This window comes from Patiria miniata, unplaced genomic scaffold (genome assembly GCF_015706575.1).
Source record: "Patiria miniata isolate m_02_andy unplaced genomic scaffold, ASM1570657v1 HiC_scaffold_9, whole genome shotgun sequence".
Taxonomy (NCBI): domain Eukaryota; kingdom Metazoa; phylum Echinodermata; class Asteroidea; order Valvatida; family Asterinidae; genus Patiria; species Patiria miniata.
Genome location: NW_024037076.1, coordinates 11,965,723 through 11,990,893, shown reverse-complemented (window position 1 = coordinate 11,990,893; position 25,171 = coordinate 11,965,723). Strand labels below are relative to the sequence as shown.

At 40.8% G+C, this 25,171-nt stretch overlaps 1 protein-coding gene across 1 annotated transcript; it reads right to left on the bottom strand.

Moving 5' to 3' along the window:
* Positions 1-4,285: 4,285 nt before the first annotated feature.
* LOC119720544 lies at positions 4,286-24,012 on the bottom strand. Its single transcript, XM_038190249.1, has 4 exons — positions 23,596-24,012; positions 7,037-7,197; positions 6,148-6,269; positions 4,286-5,502 (listed from the first exon to the last, which is right to left on the bottom strand). The coding sequence occupies exons 1-4, from the start codon at positions 23,812-23,814 to the stop codon at positions 4,790-4,792; spliced, it is 1,215 nt and encodes a 404-aa protein (XP_038046177.1). The 5' UTR covers positions 23,815-24,012; the 3' UTR covers positions 4,286-4,789.
* Positions 24,013-25,171: the final 1,159 nt, after the last annotated feature.

Sequence of the window (25,171 nt, the reverse complement as noted above, 5' to 3'; positions counted from 1 at the left end):
TAGTAGTTTAGTGATGTAAAGTATACACATACATGTTTATTTCTAGGATCATGCACATGCGACGGCGGCAGAGACAGTTCTCAAATGTCCGCAATTTCAATAACAAGCTGCGGATTTAAGATAATCTGTCAATTATGGGGGAATTTTAGCCACTACATTTTGGGGCAATCTGATTTTTTTGACTGTTATTTCACCAGTTGAATAATACACACACGCATATTTCAGGGAAATATAACAGCGGTTTCAAGTTAAAAATGCAATCCCGTGCCATTTCAAGTTTCAACCCCCAAAACAGATTTTTTTTTTTTTTTTTAATTACTATTTTCCTAGCAATACAGGGCGAGTAAAAAAAAAAAGGAAACCCAAAATGGCGCCCCCTATTTTAAAAAAAAGTTCTGCATGTAGCACTTTCCAGATCTAGGATACAAAAGCCAGCTTTCTTTGAATAAACGGATCGTTCAAATCACTCGTGTACTTTTCAATGTTATGGACTTTTAGACACAAACACAGTTTTATAATGTCCACGGTTCACAATGCAGGTAAGTAATATTTCAGCAAAACAAAAACAATTCACATATCAAAAACATCATCAGAACACTCTCGCATAACCATGATACCTGGCACTCATCATAACCTTTATTCAAATACCTTCTGCTTCCAATATTAAAACAACGCGCTTTTATAATGTCCTGCCTTCTTCTACTTGTCTACCCGGTATTATTTCGATATCGTTTTCATGATACAACATGGTTTTATTTTGCTGAAATATCACAAACCTTAAATGTGATCTGTGGAATAATCTGTGTTTGTGTTCAAAATTCCACACCTCAAAAAGTACATGAGTGACTTGAATGATTCTTGTACTAAAAGAAAGCTTGTAAATTGGGCTTTTGTATCCTAGATCTGGAAACCGCTACATGCAGAACTTCTGCATAAAAATAGGGGGGGGGGGGATTTGGGTTTCCTGGTTTCTTGACTCACCCTGTATGGAGTACCAAAGTGAATAAGTCACGCGCACAAAATGCGTGTGAAAGACATTAGCGCGTGATTCAGCCCTAGAGCCAACACGCGCGTGTACTCCATTCGTTTGCACTACACTTTCTGGTAGTGAGTACACTTCGGTACTCCATGTAAAAGTTATTCACTTGCGGAAAAAAATACACTGAGGCTTTGTTAATGAACTGAATTTTATACGGCCCGGCAATAATCTGGCTTTCACAGGGCGGGATCATTTGTGCACAAAATCAAAGCCCCTTTTCAGTTTACTTATTAAAACTGCAAGGTTTTAAAAAACTTTTGATCGCTAATTCTGGATTACTGCATTCAACCTGTTTTTTTTCCCCCCAGTTTTTGGTACCTTCAGTGTGTCTTGCATACTTCATTATCTAAAGTTGGTCAAATTTAGCATTTTCAATGCTTCAAATTCCAGCCTTGGAAACTTGATCCCCCTTGTTTTTAGAACTGCCTCAACATAACTACAAAATTAATTATAACATCTTTTAAACGGAACTTATAAACCTGTACTTACTACACTCATTCAGTTGCATACTAAAAATCAGAAATTCCTACAAGCTGTACCTTGTATTTTACAATCTATGTTATAATCTTAATACTCCTTGAAGATATTATTACACAATTTACATTGCTAGCTAATCTAAACACTACATTTTTACTGATCTTCTTTTGTAAAATTAAATAATTGTACCCAATTATGCGCCAAAGACATGATAATCATAAATACTATTATTTAAAATATTTTGTTCGTTAAAATCAACCTGAAAAGACATAATTCATATTTATATTGGGGGGCAATTTTTCTGTAGCAATGTTGGCATGGTACATCATGTACATGTACATGTACGTGTACATGTCTGTAATACTTAATATTACCATTACACATTAACTGTACATTGTACGCTAGGGAAAAGATCTTTACTTTATTTGGCTGCTTGCTCTGAATTAACGGTAATACACAACATTTGCTTTTGCTGTAATTTTCAGAAATGGATGGATATGCGGGTTAGTATTTTATAGCAAATATTGTTTCACTGACCTGTTTTTTTTGTTAAGTTTTGTGTACATGGATGCTGGAAAAAAACCAGAAAAAAATGCTGTTCTTGTAGTCTAGTTCCCTGACCCTACTTCAGACAAAACAGAGTAATTTACAGACGTCAGAGAATTGTCAGGTCGGGGAACCAGACTAGCTGGTTGGCACCCGTTCATGGTTGTGCAACCGATTGCAAACAAAATGTGGACTTACTAAATCTGGTCTAACTAATTTCTAACCATCGTTGGAAATTGATACAAAAATTCCACTTTTCTTGAAAATGACAGCACACCAAGTGCCACGATTTCACAGGATGCTTTGAGACTATTATTCACATAGAGTCAAGTAAGGCATTTCATAATAATTTGGTTTTAGTTTTTTGGTGTTTGCAAATGTTGCATATTACATGTACCTTTAAAATAAGCAGTTTTCCCAAAGGAAAAAAAAAATCTTCAAGGAAATCTATTCCTTTCTCAGAACGTGAAAAACACACAAAAAAACCTCTGTAACAAAGCAAACATATTAATGATAACCTTCTAAAGTAATTTGAACTGTATTGCTCATTTTAGCTAACAATTTTCCTTCTTTTTTTCCAAAACTTTGGAAAAAAAATTAACCAAGAATACATTTCTACAATCCCATATGTAACTTCCCATCTCTTACAAAACAGATCTAAACTAAAACAGAAAACTATAAAAACAAATCTTGTTGCATAATAGTACGACCTGAAAGCCCACCTCTAGTACAGGGTGCATAAGAACTTTTACTTTTCCTTTCATTTTTCTTAAAAAAAAAAAAGGGCACAGGTTATCAAGACAGAACGAATCTGTGTAAACTTTCATTTTGCATTTTGGCTTTTTGCCAACTTCACCTCTCCTATTCTTTTGTGTGGTCTGTCCCCCCCCCCCCACCATTTTCCTATTCAGGACCCGCCCCTTCTCTTTTCCACTTGACTACATTGCATGTATGTCAACCGTACAGTTTGAGTTGTATGTTTATGAACACTCACAATATGCTACGCAATGTGCTGTACATGCTCTCTCTAAGTGCACTTTGTGTATGGATACAAATTACTGAATGTTAAGTGTACTCGTATGACTCATATGTTTTGTGCACCTTCTATTTGTGTGAAATGATTCACCTGAACGTGGAAAATTTACCGGGAAAAATTGTAATCACTTTGTTGCTAGGGCTGCGCGTTGTGGAATAATATAGTATTCGATTAATCGAGCTTTGGATTCAATCGGATATTCGGAATGCCGCTGATCAAGTTTTCCATGCGCTAGTCATGCACTGGTTGGGAACTGTGTCGGCCAATCAGGAACTGTATGTGCGCTGCCGGTTGAGATTTTTTTATAATAATTGTGCTTATATAGCGCTTTCCATCGTATCAATGATCTCAAAGCGCTTTACAATTATTACCCCGTTCATCAGGCCATGAGACCACGCGGCAGCCGATATCAGCGCTCAATCGGTCCTCGACCCTCACAGGTACCCATTTATACTCCTGGGTGGAGAGAGGCAATTGTAGTTAAGTGTCTTGCCCTAGGGCACAAACACCATGTTCCTGGCAGGGTTTGAACCCACGCACCTTCGTACACGAGTCAAACACTGTAACCACTGGAGATTTGCATGTGCTATTCGAGTATTAAACGTGCTACCGATCAGGATTTGTGTGCGCCCATCAAAAGCTGACGATGAGCTTAAAGGCAATATACAACATTTGCTCTGGCTGTAATTTTCAGAAATGGATGAATTTGGGGGTTAGTATTTTATAGCAAATATTGTTACACTGACCTGTTTTGTGTTCATAGATGCTGGAAAAAAACAAGAAAAAATATGTTGTTCTTGTAGTCTGGTTACCTGACCCTACTTCAAATGCAACGGAGCAATTTATAGACGTTGGGAAACTGTCAGGTCAGGGAACCACATTACACGTAGTTGGCTTGCACTCGTTCATGGATTTTAAACCGGTTGCAAACAAAATGTGGACTAACTAAATTTGATAAATTGGGGGTAGTATTTGGAAAAAGTCAGGTTTTTTTCCAATGATAGTCGGCCGACCATCGTTGGAAATTGATAGAAAAGTTCCACTTTTTCTAGAAAAGAACAGCACACCAGGTGCCATGATTTCACAGGATGCTTGAGACTAAAATTATTACAGTCAAGTAAGGTATTTCATGATAATTTGGTAGTTTTGTTTTTTGATGTTTGCAAATGTTGTATATATGTAGTACCTTTAACTGTAAGTAAGAACATTGTGTACGAATCAATATATTTTTCAAGGTAGCTGACTAGCAGATATTGAAAAGATGCAAACTTAAACGATTAAAATAATGTCGGTGACATTTGTTTTCATCTTCTCGAGACCACTCACAGTTTTGTGAATATTGGAATCGGAAATACATGTAAAACTATCCGGATATCCGTTATTCAAGTATTCGGTATATTCGACGCAGCCCTACTTGTCAAAATGCACCCATTTCAAAATGCAAACACCTGTTTTAGTACCTCATCCAATTGTGAATAATAATAAACACTAAATAGGGTATGTGAACATAGATTTGACCATGAAGGAATTTTTATTCCTTCATGATTTGACTGTGTAATAACCAAAAACAAATGGTTTACTGAAAGTCACAAAATAAAACATGGAATAGCAAGAACTGGTGTAATATTATTTCAATAGTTCTACAGTACCACTAAATAAAAAAACAAACATCTACTGTGAAGAGACTAGTTTTATTTCATCGTTGTGAAGAGCACGGCTGTGTTGTTTTCCGGATCTTTAAGCTGCCAGTGGTCTTCGGCGAGCTTCTCCGCTCCGATGGCCTGCTCGTTTGTTTGAAAGTACAAGAGGTGGTTCTCGCTAGCACGCGGGCTCAGGCCCTGGTAGAAGGCAAGGGTGAATTCCAGCCGGTTGGACAAGGGAAACGTGCTCCACTTGGCCGCCGCGCCGCCGTTCTGTTGCAAGGGGGAGACCCCGGTCACTTTGCCGTAAAAGGCCTCCATCTGCTGAAAGTCAGTGCCGCCTTTGACGAACAGCGTTACCCGGACGCCGGACGAGGTGGCGCCGGTCTTGACCCCCCACAGGGGCAGGCTGAGCGCGGCGTGCTGGTAGTACGTCGTGTTCTCGTCCTCCAGTTCCCTGGCGACCGGCTCCGGTAGTTGGTAGGGCTTCCACTGGTCCCCCGCGGACAGCACTTTGATGACTTCCACGGCGCGCGACTGGGCCCGGCCGCTGAACATGAGCGTGACGGCCAGGCGCGGAATGTCTCCTTGTTTGGCGTCGCCGGCGCTGCCGGCCGGGAATAACCTCTGGATTTCCAGGATGTTGACATGCTTGAAGGCACCGGAGAAGTTCCCAATGAAAGACGTCAGGGTGTCGCGGGTCTGGGTGCCTTGCATGGTCTCGATCTCCACAAAGCAGCGGGGTGGGTTGGTCAGTATAGACGCTGCAAAGAACAAAAGCAGACATTAAAGTCATGTCATTTGGTCATATACCTTTACCCTAACCGCCCTGAATCCTTCAAAATCCTCGTTGTCAAAGTGGAGGAATTTGGAGGATTGAGATTACATGGCAAAAGTGCATTACTGATTTCGAAGGATGCACTTTGTCAAGGTCTTGGGCCGGACCTTGTGTTGTTTTTGCTCAGCCATGCATAAATATAGGCCTGGATTATGCTTGAAATCCTCCGTACTGCTCCAGGATGTCACTGGCCAAGTCTCAACATATTGACAGTCACTGCTGTAGGATTCAGGCAGTGGTCACCCCTCCACGGACCATGTTCAAGAAATAATGGAGCAATTTGCAGGATTGAGGCTATGCTATTTTTCCATGAGGCCAATTGGAGGATTTTGCAGGATTGAGGCTACATCCCAGCAAAAAGGCCTAGAGAGTTAGGGTTAAGGCTTTTAGTAACCCATTGAACTATGTAGTTCTTGGCAGGTATTGGGTGGTAGAGAGAGAGTAACAGGCAGGGAAGTTAATAGTAGCGGGACTGCTGGATTGAATGGTAACTGCCTTTTAACTATGTTAATTGTATAAATCTAGTGAAGTGAATGGTACATAAAGATCATTTTTTTAAAATGTAACTCACGCTCAATGGCATTCACGCGGAATCCTTCACAGTTATCCAACTTCTCATCCAGGAACAACCTGCCAAACGTGTCGTAATCGTTGCCGGCTTCAAAGTACAGCAGGATATGCTGGGCATCCCACCTGCACGAAAGAAAAACAGAACCCAGCAACCATCAGCTCAATGTGAGTTCCTCTCGCTTGAAGATGTTAGTCTCGGTCCAAGATTGGGTTTGGATTTCGTTCCCTGTTTGCAGCCGGACCCTGACAAGATGAAGCAAATCCAGTCTCGGGAATTTTGGCACAGGGAGCCAAGAAATTCCCAGCATTCCTTACTGAAGTGCATTACATGAAGCTTAAAAATAATGTATGTTTGAGAAAGGTGTTTTTCACACCCTCCCCCCCCCCCCCAAAAAAAGCAAGCTTTAAAGTTTGGGGTATTGCTATTCTAATTGAGTTCACTCACACTGTTTTAAACTTCTGTTTTATTAATACATTTTATGAAAAGAAATTTCTTTCGACATATGGTTTTGACAAATTTGCCAGTTAACTCTAACCTTCTCAAATCCTCCAAAATCCTTGTTGCAAAATGGAGTATTTTACAGGATTAAGGCTGGCTATATGGCAAAAGTGTGTGGCTGATTTCAGAGGATGCACTTTGTCAAGGTCTTAGGCCGGACCTTGTGTTGTTTATTCTCAGCCGTGCATAAATGTAGGCCTATATTATACTTTGAAATCCTTCGCACTGCTCCAGGATGTCACTGGCTCTGCCTCAACCTATTGACAGTGCTGTGTGTGGCTGATTTTGGAGGATGCACTGTGTCAAGGTCTTAGGCCGGACCTTGTGTTGTTTATGCTCAGCCGTGCAGGAAGTCTACCAAATCCTGGTGTTCACAAAAACTCATTCTCACCTGAGCAACTGACAAGACGTTGCCTTCATCAACTTTTTGATGTGGCTCTCCACCTTGCCGACGCTGTGTTCATCCAGCGACTTTTTCTCCACGGTTACCAGCGCCAGGATACCGGGCCCTTCCTTGACAGACGACATCCTATTCCCCCAGTCTGTGTTCAACTGAGAAAGTAAAAAAGAAACAAACAAAAAACCAATAAAATATATTTGACGAATTTGAAACCTTTCAATCATACAATGAAGATACACGTACACGCTAGAATCAACATAAAATCACTGTAATGAAATCAATGTGGCATATTTTATTTGATTTATGTCTTGTTTGGGGTTGACCTTGAAATAAAATGTAAATTATTGAGGTACATTTTATCAAAAGCAATAAATGAAATATGACTGTTTTCATGAGAAAAAAAAATTAACCAGCAAAATATTTTGGTACAGAGAATGATACATACGTGTAAGAACATGAGTCATTTCCTATAAATTTTTGGGTCCAAAGAGTGACATTTTTCCTGTCCCCGTTACCTTGGTACTTTGTAATTTGCCATTTGAGTAAGATCATTAAGAATGACTTCAAAGAATTTTTTATTTGCTGGGTAGGTAGTTGTAGTGTGCTATTCATAATCACTCTTAGAGGGCGACTGCATTAACCCTAACTCCAGCATTTTTTCCTTTGATGCAACCTCAATCCTGCAAAATCCTCCACCTGCCTACATGTAAACAAATGCATACAGCCTCAATCCTCCAAAATCATCTGTTATTTCTTGAATGTGGTCCTCGGAGAAAAAACCACTGCCTCAATCCTGCAAAATCCTCCAGCAATCGCGGTCAATATGTTGAGGCAGAGCCAGTGACATCCTGGAGCAGTGCGGAGGATTTCAAGTATAATCTAGGCTTAAAGTTATGCACGGCTGAGCATAAACAGCACAAGGTCTGGCCCAAGACCTTGACTTAATGCATCGTCCAAACTTTGCCATGTAGCGTCAATCCTGCAAAATCCTCCATTTTGCAAAGAGGATTTTGGAGGATGTGGGAAAGTTAGGGTTAAAGAAGTGCACTACGTCCGGAAAAGCATGGATAACTTTAAATGTTCAAAGAAATGCATTTTTCAAAAAATTAATTAAAAAAAGGGATGTCAAATATTTTTCATATATTAAAGAGAAGTAGAAAATTGCACGAAATATTTATCGCATGGCCCCTTTAAGGATTGTACAAGAATTATAGACATCAGATGTAACAGGGACAGGAAAATATTGGACCCCAAATTTCTAGAATGACCCATATGTTCATGTTCACATTCGTACAGACATATCAGTTTAAATAAAAATGAGAAAGAAACACAGGGATGTTTGAAGCAACTGGAAAAACAGATGTCGCCATGAATGCACTGTGTGCAAATAAAGAGTCCTGTCTATGCGTGTCGGAAGTTCTTGAGCACAGACACAGCTGCAAATGACATTAGCACATGTACAATGTGCATGGGAATTCGTCTGGCATAATAAAGATGTGCAGTACATGTGTACAAAAATGTAAAGCACGCCTACAGTGCTTTGTCGGAAGTGAGTACATATGATTTAGTGATTCAAGGTCAAGTGTTATAAACTCACATACATTTTCAAACTCTCAGAAATTTTCCAAGGCTACTGTACATGTAATCACATCAGAATGATAAACAAAACTACAAACATGAGCAGTGTTCACACTAGAATTGTTTTGGGTTCTTAACATTCCTTAAACCCCCTTGACTGATTTATAATGTATAATAAGAACCTTTTTAATTCCTTATTCCTGCAAATTCCAACACCATACAGCAAACTCTACACGCAAACTGTTGGACTCTGATTATGGTGGTATGCCTGACCCCATGTAAAGCAGTTTACTACTAATACTAGTGCGGTACTCACTCCCACAGATTCCAACAAACCCTGGTGTTGGAATTTGACAGGTTGGGGATTGTTAGGGTTTAATTGATGGAGAAATGAGACTTGAAGAAGTGGCTTGGGGCTTAGGCCAAACAAATAATAATAATGCTGTGTTTCCGGCAACCCGACCGACCAAATTTTTTTGGATGCAGCGCCCTCAGTTGGCAGGAAAATTATGAAACATTGTAGATGTTTTAAAGTGAGCACTTTGCAATTTTTTTTAATTTTTTTTTTAACAAAACGGGATGTCTCATAGCTTTTATACATTTCAGAGGAATTGATATTTGCTACAAATACATTGTATGCTCACACATTTACAGACTGTACATGTAACATAAATTATTTGCAAATGTCATCAACCAAAACTACCAAATTATTATGAAATACATGTACCTTACTTGACTGTGAGTGAATAATAGTCTCAAGCATCCTGTGAAATCATGGCACCTGGTGTGCTGTCATTTTCAAGAAAAGTAGAATTTTTGAATTTCCAACGATGGTCAGCCGACCATCGTTGGAAAAAACTGACTTTTTCTCAAATACTGCCCCAATTTTACCAAATTTTAAATAATCTGCATTTTGTTTGCAATTGGTTACCCATCCTATAACGGATGCGCGCCAGCTAGTCTGGTTCCCTGACCTGCCAATTCCTTGACGTCTATAAATTGCTCCATTTCGTCTGAAGTAGGGTCAGGGAATCAGACTTCACGAACAAAAATTTTGTCCTGGTTTTTCCAGCATCTTTGAACACAAAACCTTTCAACAGGTCAGTGTAACAATATTTTCTATAAAATACTAACCCCCAAAATACATTCATTTCTGAAAATAACAGCAAAAAGCAAATATTGTATATTAGCTTTAAGTGACAAAAATTGGATATTTGATTCCGCTATTTTCAAGCATTAAAGGGAATATACAACATTTGCAAACATCGAAAAATAAAACTACCAAGTTTTTACGAAATACCTTACTAGGATGTTGGTAAATGACAGTCTCAAGCATCTTGTAAAATTATAGCACCTGGTGTGAAGTCATTTTCAAGAAAATGAAATTTTTGTATACATTTCCAACGGTGGTCGGCCGACCAGCGTTGGAAAAACCTAACCATTTTTCAACTACTGCTCCAAATTTACCATTTTTTTCAGTCCAAATTTTGTTTGCTATTGGTTGTAAACGTTCATGATTGGGTGCAGGCCATCTACATGTAGACTGGTTCCCTAGCCTTACAATTTTCCATCATCTATAAATTGATCCATTTTATCTTTTGTGGAGTCAGGGAACCAGACTACTTGAACATTTTTGTTTTTCTTGGTTTTTTCAACCTTTTTGAACACAAAACTTCAAAAATGTCAGTGTAACAATATTTGATCTATTATACTAACCCCTAAAATAGTTCATTTCTGAAACTTACAGCAAAACCCAATCATGTACATTCCCTTTAATGTACATGTACATTTTATTTACAGCACTCAAAGACCACGTTGGACTGTATTAACCATAATGCCAATCTATATGTAGCGAACAGGCTTTCTGGCTTTTTTCAAAGTACACATAAATTTTATATCATACAAAATACATGAACACGTAAATCACAGAGCTATATTAAATTACTTGAGCATTAACTCCTCATGCCCTTGCACAGAATAGGTGTGTACTTTCAAATGTGTCCTGGGCATCTAGACATCTCCAGAGAATGTGCGTTATCGAGGAACACAATTATACAAATTACCGGTAGATGGAATGGAATGAAATGTCACCGGTGATTTCTAAATGCGATGCCAGAACATCAAAAGTGCGGCTGCATCTAGATGGGGTTTCATGAATATGACAAAAACATTGAAGTGCGCATACACACACACTTGAGCACAGAGCGACATGGAACACTCGTTTACTGACTGTGCGTTTCTGTTTTGAGCGTAATACGTTTCTGTTTTGGACATATACCAAAGCTGTTCGAAATGTCGAGGTTTCCATAGGTTTGTGTATAAACATGGATACGCCCGGCAGGCTACGCTGAATTTATGGCAAGTTAGCTCCAAAATAGCTCTACGATGTAAATGCACCTCACTGAAAAAAACAACAACGCAGATTTGTGGTTGAGCTTCATATTACAAGTTTGTGACCTTGGCACCCACTGTGTGTATACTTAAAACTAAAATGTGAACTGTAAATGTATTTAACCCAATAGCACCTGTAGTACATTGTAATACATTGTGTTTATTCGATGAAGAATCAATACAACCATAGAGTGCTCAGGCTTGGGGTGCTATAATAGCAAGAAATAAGAAGGGCGTTTTGGGCACCACAAGTGACTAAAGGGTTAACTGTTGCACGTACCACCAAAAAAAAACAAAAAAAGTGTAAGACATCTCTGGTAAAAAAAAAAAAAAGACAAGGCAACCCCTAATAGAGCTGGTCCCAGAGTGCCCAAAGGTCTATTCAATTCGGGGGATTCACAATGTAGTGCGCCACCAAGAGTTTGCCATGGAGAGTCCATTTTTCAAGTTTACGGTCGACAAAACACGGCCCATTTGAACGAGTGTCAGTAGACAACTTGAGCTAATTTGTTATAGATTGGGGCATAGCGTTCTGCCGCCTTACAAAAAAAACACCATATTGATAAAAAGAAAAGAAAAGGGCAAACACATACTTGAATCATACCGGTACCCTTACAAAACTACTAACTGGAAAAAGTAATAATCTCAAATGTCCCACGCTGCGACTTTGTCGACCATCTCCCACAATGCACTGGGAAAAATGGACTCTCCATGGCAAACTCTTGGTGGCGCACTGCATTGTGAAATGCCCAAACTGATTCAGCATGGCTACTCACTGGAAGTTGTTTCATGCATATGGCCTACACAATGGGTCCGATCATCCCATTCATTGGCATGACAGGGTAATCCTATACAATAGCACTGCCCGGCTCACAAGCGCCAGTACGTCAGTGTGGTATAAACAGAATTATGAGCTCCGTGCGCTAACAAGCGAGGGGGCTTTTTTAACCACTGTTGAGTGCCATGGACGGGACACACCAGTGAGTGCGTTCTGGTTTGTGCGCATTATAGCTCGCAGTACGCGCAGTTTTGTTAATGCTAAATGTGCACAGAGCCATAGCGTCTTCACGTGAGCGTCAGGCATTGTCGGCGATGCATTTGAATGTCTCCCCCGATGGTCTCCCCCAACGCGCCCTGTTTTCGAGGAGGCACTTATGCACTGAGCCCACAGGCTAAAAAAATGCATCAAAATAAATTTTAAATGAAGCCAACCAGTAAATGAACTTATAATGCGGCCTTTCAGTACAAATGTACATTTTGTAATATACTGTGCATAAACTGTGTGTAATGCACGTTATATACACTGTGCATGTATGAACATGTGTGCACATATTCCCTTTATCATAAAAAAATAGGTATAACCTGTTAAAAGTAATATCCGCATTAAAGCAACATTTATCCTGAACTGATGAAAATGTGATGCTTCATTAAACTTGGGGAGATCATTACCGGTAGACTAATGCTGAATAGCTGGCTGGATAGAGCAATTACGTGTACAGCTACATGTACATGATGTAGCCTACCCTCTCATTATAAACAATGTGTCAAGTAATTTAAACAATCCAAAAATATAATTTGCTTTACAAGCCATTTGTCCAGTATTAGGGGGGGGGGGGGAGGTGGTTTTACTAAAATTTACATGTATGCATGAACATGTACATGTACATTATGTATATTTGTCTCTACATTTTACATATTTGTAAAATTATTTTTAACCCTAACTCCCTAGGCATTTTTGCTAGGATGCAACCTCAATCCTGCAAAATCCTCCAACTACCTCCATGTAAAAATTACATACAGGCTCAATCCCCCCAAATCATCAGTTATTTCTTGAATGTGGTCCTTGGAGGGGTGACCACTGCCTCAATCCTGCAAAATCCTCCAGCAATCGCTGTCAATATGTTGAGGCAGAGCCAGTGACATCCTGGAGCAGTGCAGAGGATTTCAAGAATAATCTACCGTATGTAGGCCTACATTTGTGCACGGCTGAGTGTAAGCAACATAAGGTCCGGCCCAAGTCCTTGACACAGTGCATCCTCTAAAATCAGCCACACACTTTTGCCATAGAGCCTCATTTCCTCCGTTTCGCAAAGAGGATTTTGGAGGATTTGGAAAGTACATTGTGCCCTCATTTCCTCAATTGTAAAGTGCTGTACAGCCTATTCAACTCACATATTCTTGATGTCTTTTTATTGTCATTGTTGGCCTTTACATTTCACTAAACACCCCCCCCCCCCCAACAACCCCGCCGAAAAAAAAACAGTTATTCTGAACTCGCAAGTGAGCTCGCCACCACACAGGTACTCCAGCATTTGCAAACTTTATATGAACATACATGTACATGTCCACACACATTTCCAGCGCCTTGAGTACCTAATTGTTGGTAGATACGTGCGCTATATAAGACTCCGTTATTATTATTGGCAATGCCAGCGTTATGGAAGAAAACGTAATGTCCATGACTGAGCCAATTAACAATTATATCTAATTAATGATTCAGAGAAATGATCCAAAAACTCATAGTCTGTACTGCCCTTGACTATTACTCAACGGATGTACATCTGTACATGAAAACATGTGACATTCTCCAACTAAGTCTTCTGTAAACTACCATTTGGGTGAACTGGAAATGCGTTTGTACTAAATGTCAATGCAGTAAATTTCTTTGTGGAAAATTCATTATACATGTGACTACTGGGGCAAGACTCATCCTTTGATATTTTATGCCATTTGGGGGAAGAAGTCGGGTGTTTTGTGCATTGTCAGTGAATTAAATGTCAAAGGTGCATGTAGGTTTTATTATTTCTCAACAAACACTCTAAAAAAGGGTTGAAGTATAACCGATTTTATTGAAAACTCAGAATTCAATCAAACTAGCGTGTATTTGGATAATGGAATTATGGCCGGGGAGAGGGGGAGTATCATGTGATGCGTGAGGGCATTGTTCATGAAAATCATTTTTTATGTTCACGGCCATTTTTTTATATGCTGGTCACCACCAGACAGTTGTTACTGTTAAATTCACAAACATTAAGGCCAAAAAAAATAATAGTTCTGCTTCTGTTTCCCTACCTACCCTATTCTGACAGCCCCTACCCTAATTTTTTTTTATTGGAAAAATGAGAAAAAAACACCCAAAACCATCAATTTCTACCTTTTACCCTTGACTACATGCAGACGCCTCCATATGATTGTACACAAAAATTGGCAAAAAAAAAATTCCCTACCTACCTACCCTATTTTCGAATGCCATGTAATATAGTCAGGTGGCATATGGTCGGAATCGTGACCGACTGGTCCAAAGCACCAAACTTGGCAGATAGATTCTTATAGCCCTAGAGAAGATATTTAGAAGGGGTGACACCTGAAATTCTTTTGGGAAGGGTGCCTAATTTGCATAAATCGTTAATCCCTGCCGTGTAATATATTTATTCCCATATTTGGGTATATTTTTATTTTTTTATTTTTTTGAAAAGTGTATTTTGGTGATTCTACTTGCATATTCTTACTTCAATAACATTTTGAAAAACATATAAGTGACTGAATAATTAGGAGGACATAGTAAAGAACCACAATTGCTACTATTTTACCCTAAAGTTACGCGCATTTACCTTTTCCTCAGATATCATCAACTAGTCTCGCCAAACGTGGGTATTGATGAGCTTCAAATTAACAAAGTTACTTACTGGCATAGTTACCCTAACAAAAATAAGTGGGAAATCAAGTGAAAATTGATAACATCTTGATGCTTAGCCCAAAAGACCAAAAAAGGGGAGAAAATGTGGTGTCCGTAAATTGGGCTAGTACGGGAAGGGTAACGTGGGAACTTAAACAAGTTCAACAAAATCCCCCTAAATAAGAGATTATTGTTGTTTACAATAATTTTCTCTACGCCAAAACGTTTTCTCAACAATAATTAGGGGAATTTTCTTGAACTTGTTCCAGTGTTCCATGTTAGGCAACCCTTCACCTACTTGTTAGCCTAATTTATAGACACCTCGTTTTTCCCCAGTTTTTGTTTTCTGGGCTTAATATCACAATGTTATCATAGTTCACATGATTTTGCATAAGGTTTTAATAGGGTAGCTGTACCAGTAAGCTACTTGGTGAATTTGAAGTTCATCAATGCTAATGTTTGGCAAGACTAATTGATGATATCTGGAGACAAGGTAAATGCGCGCAATTTTAGGTCATAATAGTAGCCATTTTGGATCGTTACTATGTCCTCATAATTATTCAGTCACTTATATGCTTTGGAAAATGTTATTTAAGTAAAGATATGTAAGTAAAATCCCCAAAATACACTTTTCAAAAAAATAAAAAAATGGAAATATACCCAAATATGGGAATAAATATATTACACGTCAGGGATTAACGATTTATGCAAATTAGGCACCCTTCCCAAAAGAATTTCAGGTGTCACCCCTTCTAAATATCTTCTCTAGGTCTATAAGAATATATCTGCCAAGTTTGGTGCTTTGGACCAGTCGGTCACGATCTTGACGAAAATTAGATCTAAGCCACCTGACTAATAGGAAGCAGAAGTATTTTTTTTTTTTTGCCTAATTGATTATTAACATGTGTTGGCCTCTACAATACTTTTTCTTCTTTCTTTTTGCTTTTCTTTTTGAGGAGGGGGGAAAGAGAATTCAGGGGGGGGGGGGGGGTGGTGGCAGGGGGTGGGGTGGGTTGAACCCCCTTCACAACCACGCCACACTGGGTCTATACTATACATACATTTGATCGTAAACAACTCTGTTGTTCATTATCAACGCCAAGGAGGTTATGTTTTCATCAAATTTGGTTAGTTTGCTGGTTGGTTGGTTTGTCTGTTTTCTGATAACTCAATATGTTATGGATGGATTTGCACGAATCGATTAGATTTTGGAAGTGATCCGGATCTGGGTCTGGATCCAGGATTTTTTTTAAAGGATTCTTCACCATTTATATATGCGAGTATTTCTTTTGGGTGTACTGACAATATGGCGGGGTATTGTTTAGCCTTGGCAGAGGTTTGCGCTCTCTGAGGGCTTTCTAGTTTACACCAATGGAATTGAACCAAAATTTCAGATCATGCAAACGAGGCATGACAAAGTTTATGGAGCAAGTACCTTCAGCTTTGTGCAAGAGGGTGAGCTTTAATTAATTTAAACGCTACACAAAACAATACTCACTTACAAAGTTTTGCAAATGTGACCAGTCGTGTTTTACAACAGACAGGTCTCAGTAACATTTCTTATATAATAATAACATGCATAGTACATAGGCTGTACAACAGGATAAGCCATTACTTTGATAACATAATTAGCGCCCTCTGTAGTTACAGAAACTTTTTATTGCAACGCCCTCGCTTGGTTCCTTAACTTTCCTGCAATCACATTCTAGCACAGCTAGCTGCATTGATCAGGAACATTCCAACATACCTCAAATTCTAGAATATTGTTAAGTTTTTCTGAGCTGCATTGCATGCTGCATAGCTTAGCTTTCGTGTAATGACAAGGCATTGCTGGAGACACTCATCCACTTGCTTGCGATCACACCACACCTACAATTTTAGAAGTGCTCTGATTACCGTTCAACTACATCAAGTTGGGGACAATTTCCCCTTTGGTTGGTGGCGGCACGACCGTTGGTCAGCCTAGGCGGTGAGTACACACCTAATTTTTATATCTTTCTTTTCAATTTTTATTGTAAATTGTGTCGAAGTTACAATGTATGATACATTTGTTGCATATCATTGAAACTTTGTTTAGAAAATATTTTGAACCTCTTTCAGGATTGTATGGTACAATTGTTACATATAAATTCATATATACCGGTACATGTAGTTACATTGCAGATATAAGCTGTAAATGCTGAATTTAATTGCTATGTAATTTTAAATGATAACAAACTAATGAAATGTCTATTTTGTTTTCTTTAATTCCACAGACTTTAACTGTATGCCCAATTCGGGCGATTCACAATGCAGTGCGCCACCAAGAGTTTGCCACGGAGAGTCCATTTTTCAAGTTTACGGTTGACAAAACATGGCTCATTTGAATGAGTGTCGGTAGACATCTTGAGCTAATATGTCATAGATTGGGGCATAGGGTTCTGCCACCTTACAAAAAACACCATATTGATAACAAGAAAAGAAATGGGCAAACAGATCCTCGAATCATACGCTTACGAAACCACTGACCGGAAAAACTAACAATTTCAAATGTCCCGCGCTGCGAATTTGCCGACCATCTCCCACAATGCACTGGGAAAAATGAACTCTCCGTGGCAAACTCTTGGTGGCGCATTGCATTGTGAATAGCCCGAATTGACTCGTTTTTTGTATATATATTCGAGAGAGCCACAGTGTATATTCTGCATGTAAATGTGAATAAACTATCATCATTGAATTAACTCTAGTCATCTCTCCGAGTCCACTCGCTTCACATCAATATTAACTTTAAGTAGCCTTCGGCCACATGAGGAGTTGCCCTACCGAATTTTCAATAACTCTTCCCTTGGCTACACAAAGACTGTACATAATTTGTACATTGTTTGACTTTGGTTTTTCTATGCTAATATTTATATGCTTTGAGAGTAGACACTGCCTTTGATTGGAGAAGCATTGGATTTTTGGGAGTGGATTTCATTTTGGGTTGTCCACAGTGCACTGTCCCAGGATGGCTTCTTTGAATAAGCCTTTTCGGAGTTCCAACCGGGCATTCGTAACCTGTGACAACGCGCATTGTTTGTCTCAAATGGCCTTTGACATCATCACGCCACTGACTTTACAAAAAGGCTGTTTGTGCATTGTGGGTACTGTCAAAGGGCATTTGAGACAAACAATGTGCGTTGTCACAGGTTACGAATGCGCGCAGTTGGAACTCAGAAAAGGCTTATTGCTGAGGTCCATTACCATTAAGTTTTCAGGAATTTGCTTATTTTACATTTGAAATGCATTTGTAACCTTCTTTTTGATGTTCTTGTTGATGTAAGGTACCAGATGTGCTTTTCAATATTTACCTCTCTCCCAAGTCAGTTTTATGTTTTCTGTTTCATCTTTTGCTAAAGAAATCAGTTTGGGTTCAGAGATTTACTGAACAGTTGCCATTTGTGCCCGTTGGCATTTTGCCTTCAACGAGACAAATGTACTTGTTCACCAGAGATCTGGGCCCAATTTCACGACGCTCCTTAACAGTTAGCAGAAAAGTTGTGTTTAGCATAGCAGAAAAAATTTGCTAACCTTAAGCACTATTTCACGGCGTGGACGTGCTAACGGTCGCGCGTGCATGGAGATTTCTATTGTTACGTCACTAAGTTATTAAAGCAAATTTTTCCTCTGTAGTAAGCGTGCCTTTTGCTGTGCTTATGCTTACGTTCTCCATGAAATAGACGGAGGTTCTGTTAGCAGAAAATCGTGTGCTTAGCAGCGCCTTGAAATTGGGCTCTGTTGTTGCTGCTTCACGATTCAGCTTCCTCCCTGAGATCATCCCTTGGAGACCAGCACAATCCTCCTGGCAAATAGTCTCCTTGGAAATGCCTCACCAGCACCTCCTTCACAGATTGAAAGAAAACGGCACTGCACAGGGTTCCCATTGAAATCTTAAAATGAGATTCCATGACTTTTCCTCCATCTCAATGAAGGTCAGTCCTTGCAAAAATGACGATAAGACATGAATCTGGGACTGAGTGAGAAACATTTCCGAAAAAATTCCATATTGGGCCATCACTTTACCTGCCGCCAAACACATCAATTTTCACCTCACGAGGAATCCAGGAAGCTGTGTAAATGCGAAAACAAATTAGGCAAAATGTGTTTTTAGAGCACATTTTGGATGCACACGTCTGCAGAACATGGTTGAAGCAGCCAGTCAAAACTGATTGAAGTGTCTGGAAGACAGCGGTACGTTATACGCATGACATTGACAACCATGACAACGCTTGAGCCGGCCAATGATAGTGCAATACGTCATTATGAATATTTATTTTCTCATGAATATTTAGTTTATTTCAATGGTACTTCAAATAAGTCCAAAGATTATTGCAACAGCGATCGTGCGCGGCCTAGCGGTTAAGAGTCTCGTGTTTCAAGCAAGAGTCCGGGGTTCAAATCTCGATGAAGTAACTGACTGATTAATAAATAAATCTTAAAATTAATGTGGCCTGACGTTGCGAACTTAGCAAGTTCTTCTTCAGAGGCTAAAACAGAAATGACAGAGATACATACATTAACATGGGGGTGCACACAAACATGCAGGGCTGAAAGAAGAAACACAAAAGGAGGATTAGGAGGGAAAGGTGTGGAAAGATGCAGGGGAGGGTGGATGAGAGAACAAAGAAACAAAGGGAGATGGCAAACCACAAGGGGTCTGGTGTAAACAGGGGAGGGACCAGAAAGGGGAAGGATCAAAGGTCACAGGGAGTGGGAACGGACAAAAGAGTGTGAGAGTGAAGGGATGATGCGGGGGGGGGGGGGGGGGGACAGTATAGAGGTGGAAAGGGATGAAAGATGGCGGGAGATGTGTTAACACAAACAAGGAAGACCAGATGGATTATCTGTAACAGAGGACAATGGAGGAAGAAAAGGATTAATCATTTCCAAGTTGGATGTTGAGACCATGTGGTTGAATAGTTCGAAGACGATTCATCCACACCTTCTCTCTGCTGAGGCGAACTGACTCTTTGCGATGGCCAAGAGATTCAATGCCCTGCAAAATCATATCAGAAATGGAGTGGTTAGGCAGGTTGAAGTGATGACCAACAGGGGTGTCTAGTTTCTTGGTGTTGACCGTTGACCGATGGGCATAGAAACGCTTCTTGAGCGTATTCTTAGTCTCACCTACATACTGCACTCCACAGACCCTGCAAGAAATGAGATATATGACATTAGAGGTGTTACAAGTGATGTTACCAATGGTTCTGTGGGTAGTGACAGAAGAGTGGCCAGAAAAGGAGTCAGACTCCTGGATATGAATCTGGCAGACAACACATCTGGAACTGCACTTGAAAGTACCATGCTGGGTGGGAGGGGATGCATCTAAGGATGGGACTTCAGCTCGAACAATCAAGTCCCGTAGATTTCGAGGACGCCTGTAAGCCAATGTGGGGCCGTTGGGGATGGCGCGGGCAAGGCGATCTGAAGTATGGAGGATATGATGATTGTCATTAGTGATTTTGCGGAGGGGAGGGAGATTGGGGTGAAACGTGGTAACCAAGGGAATCATGGGTTTGGCCATGGCATCAGGGGCCTTTCCCGTGAGAGCTTGATTTCTGGGGATAGATTTAGCTCTGGCAATGGCACGATGAACTTGGCGAGAGCTGTGACCCCTGGCCACCAAGTTGTTCATCAGTATCTGTGTATGGCGGGAGAAATCGGAATCATTAGAACAAATTCTTCTGAGTCTGAGTGCCTGGCTAGACGCTATGCCAGTTTTGCAGTGCCTGGGGTGACAGCTGGAGGAGTGGAGGTACTGGTGGGTGTCTGTGGGTTTGGAATACAGGTCAGTGGTTAGTGAGTTGCCTTGCTTGCGGACGGTGACATCCAGAAAGTGGGTTTGGTGAGCCGAGAACTCCGATGTGAATTTGATGGTTCTGTGGAAGGAATTGATGTGGTTAGTGAAGGTCAAGAGACTGTCCTCATCACTGGTCCAGATGAAGAAAACATCATCAATATATCTCCACCAGATCCAAGGGCGACATGGGGCCGAGGCAAGAATGCGTTCTTCGAGGTCACCCATGAAGAGGCAAGCCATCGACGGGGCCATGCGAGTGCCCATTGCAGTGCCGTGTACCTGTAGATAGTGTTCACCAAGGAAGGAAAAATTGTTCTTCGTTAGTATAAGTCTCATGAGGGTGCCAACATCACTGATGGGAGGAGTCGTGTGTCCTGCCTTGGCCAGAGCCAAGGAGCAAGCACGAACTCCCTCCTCATGTGGGATGTTGGTGTACAGAGATGAGACGTCGAAAGTCCCAATGATGGCTGTGCTGGGAATCTGGTCCTTGATTCCTTCAAGCTTGCGTAGGAAGTCTGGGGTGTCGTGAATGTATGACGAAATCTGTGGGACAAGGGGTTTGAGAAAACTGTCAATGAACAGGGAGATGCGTTCCGTGGGTGAGCCATTACCGGAGATGATGGGTCTACCGGGGTTGCCAGCCTTGTGAATCTTGGGTAGCAGGTAAAATCTGGCAGTCCTACAATCACAGGGAGAAAGAAATTTGTGAGCTTTCTTCGACAACTGGTCACGTGATCGCATATCGTCAAGTACCTGTTGTATATCTTGACAGAAAGTGCCTGTGGGGTCAGAGTCAAGGCGGGTATAGTTAGTGCGATTATCCAACTGGCGGTGGGCCTCATCAATGTACTGCTGACGATCCATGATGACCACAGCTGAACCTTTATCTGCTGGCTTGATGATGATGTCGGTGCGAGAGCGCAAGGAGTTGAGAGCCAGGCGCTCCTCTCTGGGGAGATTATCATGAGTCCTGTGGGGGAAGTTGTCCGGGTTAGTGACTTGGGAATTGATAACTTGAACATATGTCTCTATGGCTGGCACACGATTCTTGGGGGGTACCCATGAACTCTTGACTCGAAAAGGCTCTGGCTCACACGGTTCACTGTCCAGGAAAAACTCACGCAGGCGGATTCTACGGTAGTATTCCGTGAGATCTTGGCTGAGCTGAACCTGGTTCACAGAACGGGGAGCGGGACAAAAATTGAGACCCTTGGAGAGAAGTTTGTGCTCTGCGTCAGATATTGATGAGGAAGAAAGATTAACTACAGTGTTGACAGGGGGTTCTGGCGGTGGCGTGGTAGATGGGGACCTAGGACGTCTGAAACGTCTGTGTCTGCGTTGCTGTTGCTTGGCAAGCAAGCCACCAATCTTCTTGTTTCTCCTGTTGAGTAGGACAGAGTCAAGGTTAGACAAACCCCTTTCAATCTCATCATGGAAATTCCTGTACGTGGAGTCAGAACAACTGGATTTGAGTTGGGAGTCAAGGTGGGAAATATTCTGATGGAGGTCCTCACGTGTAAATTGACACTGCTGAGAGAGAATATTGATGAGTTTAATAGAGGCACCATGTAGAACTTGATTCCATCTCCTTTGAAGGTGTGGTGGGAGGTTTCCTAAGCAGGGAGTGTGAGACAGTTGCAAACCTTTGGGGATAAATCGAGAGAGGGAGTAAAAACTGTAGTTATCCTGATGGTAGGAAAAGCGTAAGGCCTTTTCCTTTGCCTTTCTGAGCTGTTGGAAAGTGCAAATGGTGTCACTCATATCTGTAGAAAGGGAGAGAATAAATGGTTAATACAATAAATCAGTGGAGGAACACGAAGACAAAAAGTACAAGTCAAATGGAGTTGCTCATGCCTTTTGAAGGGACAGAGCAAAACAAAATTGTAGGTACCTGTAGTGTGGAGAGAACAGTTTGATTAGTACATGATATAAAACGATCCAAAGAAGGAACAAAACAAAACACAATGAAACTTACATGACAGCAAGGAGGATCACCACGAAGGGATACTGCAACAGAGAAGTTGAAACATGAAAAAAAGTAAAACTGCTGCAAACTGCTTACTGACTGGATGGACCTGAAATATATAAATCTTAAAATAATGTGGCCTGACGTTGCGAACTTAGCAAGTTCTTCTTCAGAGGCTAAAACAGAAATGACAGAGATACATACATTAACATGGGGGTGCACACAAACATGCAGGGCTGAAAGAAGAAACACAAAAGGAGGATTAGGAGGGAAAGGTGTGGAAAGATGCAGGGGAGGGTGGATGAGAGAACAAAGAAACAAAGGGAGATGGCAAACCACAAGGGGTCTGGTGTAAACAGGGGAGGGACCAGAAAGGGGAAGGATCAAAGGTCACAGGGAGTGGGAACGGACAAAAGAGTGTGAGAGTGAAGGGATGATGCGGGGGGGGGGGGGGGGGGACAGTATAGAGGTGGAAAGGGATGAAAGATGGCGGGAGATGTGTTAACACAAACAAGGAAGACCAGATGGATTATCTGTAACAGAGGACAATGGAGGAAGAAAAGGATTAATCATTTCCAAGTTGGATGTTGAGACCATGTGGTTGAATAGTTCGAAGACGATTCATCCACACCTTCTCTCTGCTGAGGCGAACTGACTCTTTGCGATGGCCAAGAGATTCAATGCCCTGCAAAATCATATCAGAAATGGAGTGGTTAGGCAGGTTGAAGTGATGACCAACAGGGGTGTCTAGTTTCTTGGTGTTGACCGTTGACCGATGGGCATAGAAACGCTTCTTGAGCGTATTCTTAGATTAATAAATAGGAATAAAGGAAAGGAGAGGGTGAGAGTAGAGGAGGGAAAGTGGAGGGAATAAACATAAAGGATGCAACTTTTGGCGCTTGAAAATTAATTGAAAAAGTGGTGGCCCAGTACGGAAATTTTTCTACATTTCCAATTTTGTTAGGAAATACTTTGAAAATATTCTGGACTCTCCATAGACTTTGTACACAACCGCAGGTTGTAACATTCTTTCTAACAAAACAACCAAACAAAAATGAAAATCAAGACCAATTTTTGGGATGTAAAAAAAGTCATACAGCCGCAGAAACCCATCAACTTACCAATCTATACTTGGGGGACTTCTCCGACACTCGCTGACAACTCCTGGTCATGCTCGCCTCCATGGGCGAGAATATCTTCGGCAGGAAGTACCGCAGCGGAATGTCCGCCGCCCGCGTCAAATTCACAACCGAAAGCGAGTAGTCGGCTTCATCCTTCGACGAGGGTAGTTCGTTTTCCAGGAAAATCCCATCGCTCTCGTCCTGATGCGACTGTGCCATGATACTCTAAGAATACTTCAAAGGATGAAGGCTTACAAAAAGATGAAGGCTTATTAACTAAAGGCTTACTTGTTTTTGTGAACGCCGCCTTCTCCAAAAACGCTTCCGTAATTTATTACACTAAATCTCTGCACTTACACCCAGTAGTCTGTGCACATATGCCTCCTATCACTAATATTTCATGACTGCAGAGGAGGAACCAGACATAATTTTTTTGCGCGGTGTCCTAAATAGCGCCCTCTGTTTCCATCTTTATGACCTAAAACGAAATACATTGTACATTCCAAACCATCCAAGCCAGACTACTGTCGAAACATCAGATTATGCCAGAACTCCCAAAATGATCCCTATTTCATATTTACTTATTTATATTTATTTATTTTATTCCTTTCTGGTAAGGAAACCAAGGATTCCTCCAGATTCCTCAAGACGTCCCCGATAATGTTGAAATAGTGACGGAGTTGAGAATCTGTATCTAATCTGTCGAAATACAAAGAGCAGAAGTCAGGCGCGGATCCAGAGGGGGACGAAACATCCCCCACGGCCACCAGTCTGACTAAGGGTTCATACTTCATGCGAAAGCGAAGCGAATTTGACGTTATAAAACATTCGCTGCGAAATTCGCCCCAGTTGAAATATGTTCAACTTTTACGAATTCGCAGCGCGAATACTTGCCACGACGTCACAAATTCGCGTTCGCTTTCGCGCCGAGTATGAACCGGGCTTCACAAGAAAAGTGTATAATTGTTAATAAAATATAACAATGATAGGGCCTGCCTGTCCTCAACAATCGGATATAAACATCTGACGCCCCCGCAAAAATTCCTGGATCCGCCCCTGAACGCACCCGATGCATTTTTAAAAAAAGAAGCCTACATTATTAGTGTTCATTGTTGCGTAACGTAAGTATGCTAGTACACGAATAGGCAGAGGCCTGCGCGTATATTGACCAAACAAATGAAAAAAAGGTGGCTCATTATCGCCCAAAATATCGACTTCTGTTCGGCAATTGGCTTTAAAAATTGAATATAGTTGACAAAACCTCACGGCGCGTGGGTAAAATACGTTTAATAGCAATACGGGACCTAACATTTCGCTGATAAATATGTTTGGCACTTTTACATTACGATACGGAGCGATTGGGAAAATGATACTTTGAGAGTGAAAAAAAAAACAGTCTCCAGCCTATCTCCACTCAATGATCTGCAATGTCGGCAATAATTGGGGGCCTTATAATAATAAACAAGATCAGTAGCGGGACCCCCCCCCCCCAACCGCTGACTAATGTTTTGAAAGATGTAAATTTGGCCAAAATCAGAATGGATACCATACTTCTATTAAGTTTTCAAATTAAAAT

Excerpts from the sequence above, each read along its gene's own strand:
- LOC119720544 (XM_038190249.1), bottom strand. The coding sequence starts at position 23,814 with ATGGCACAGTCGCATCAGGACGAGAGCGATGGGATTTTCCTGGAAAAC. Across the intron at positions 7,198-23,595 it reads AGTCCCCCAAGTATAGATTG|TTGAACACAGACTGGGGGAA; the intron begins GTAAGTTGATGG and ends TTACTTTCTCAG. Across the intron at positions 5,503-6,147 it reads CCGCGTGAATGCCATTGAGC|CGTCTATACTGACCAACCCA; the intron begins GTGAGTTACATT and ends TGTTCTTTGCAG.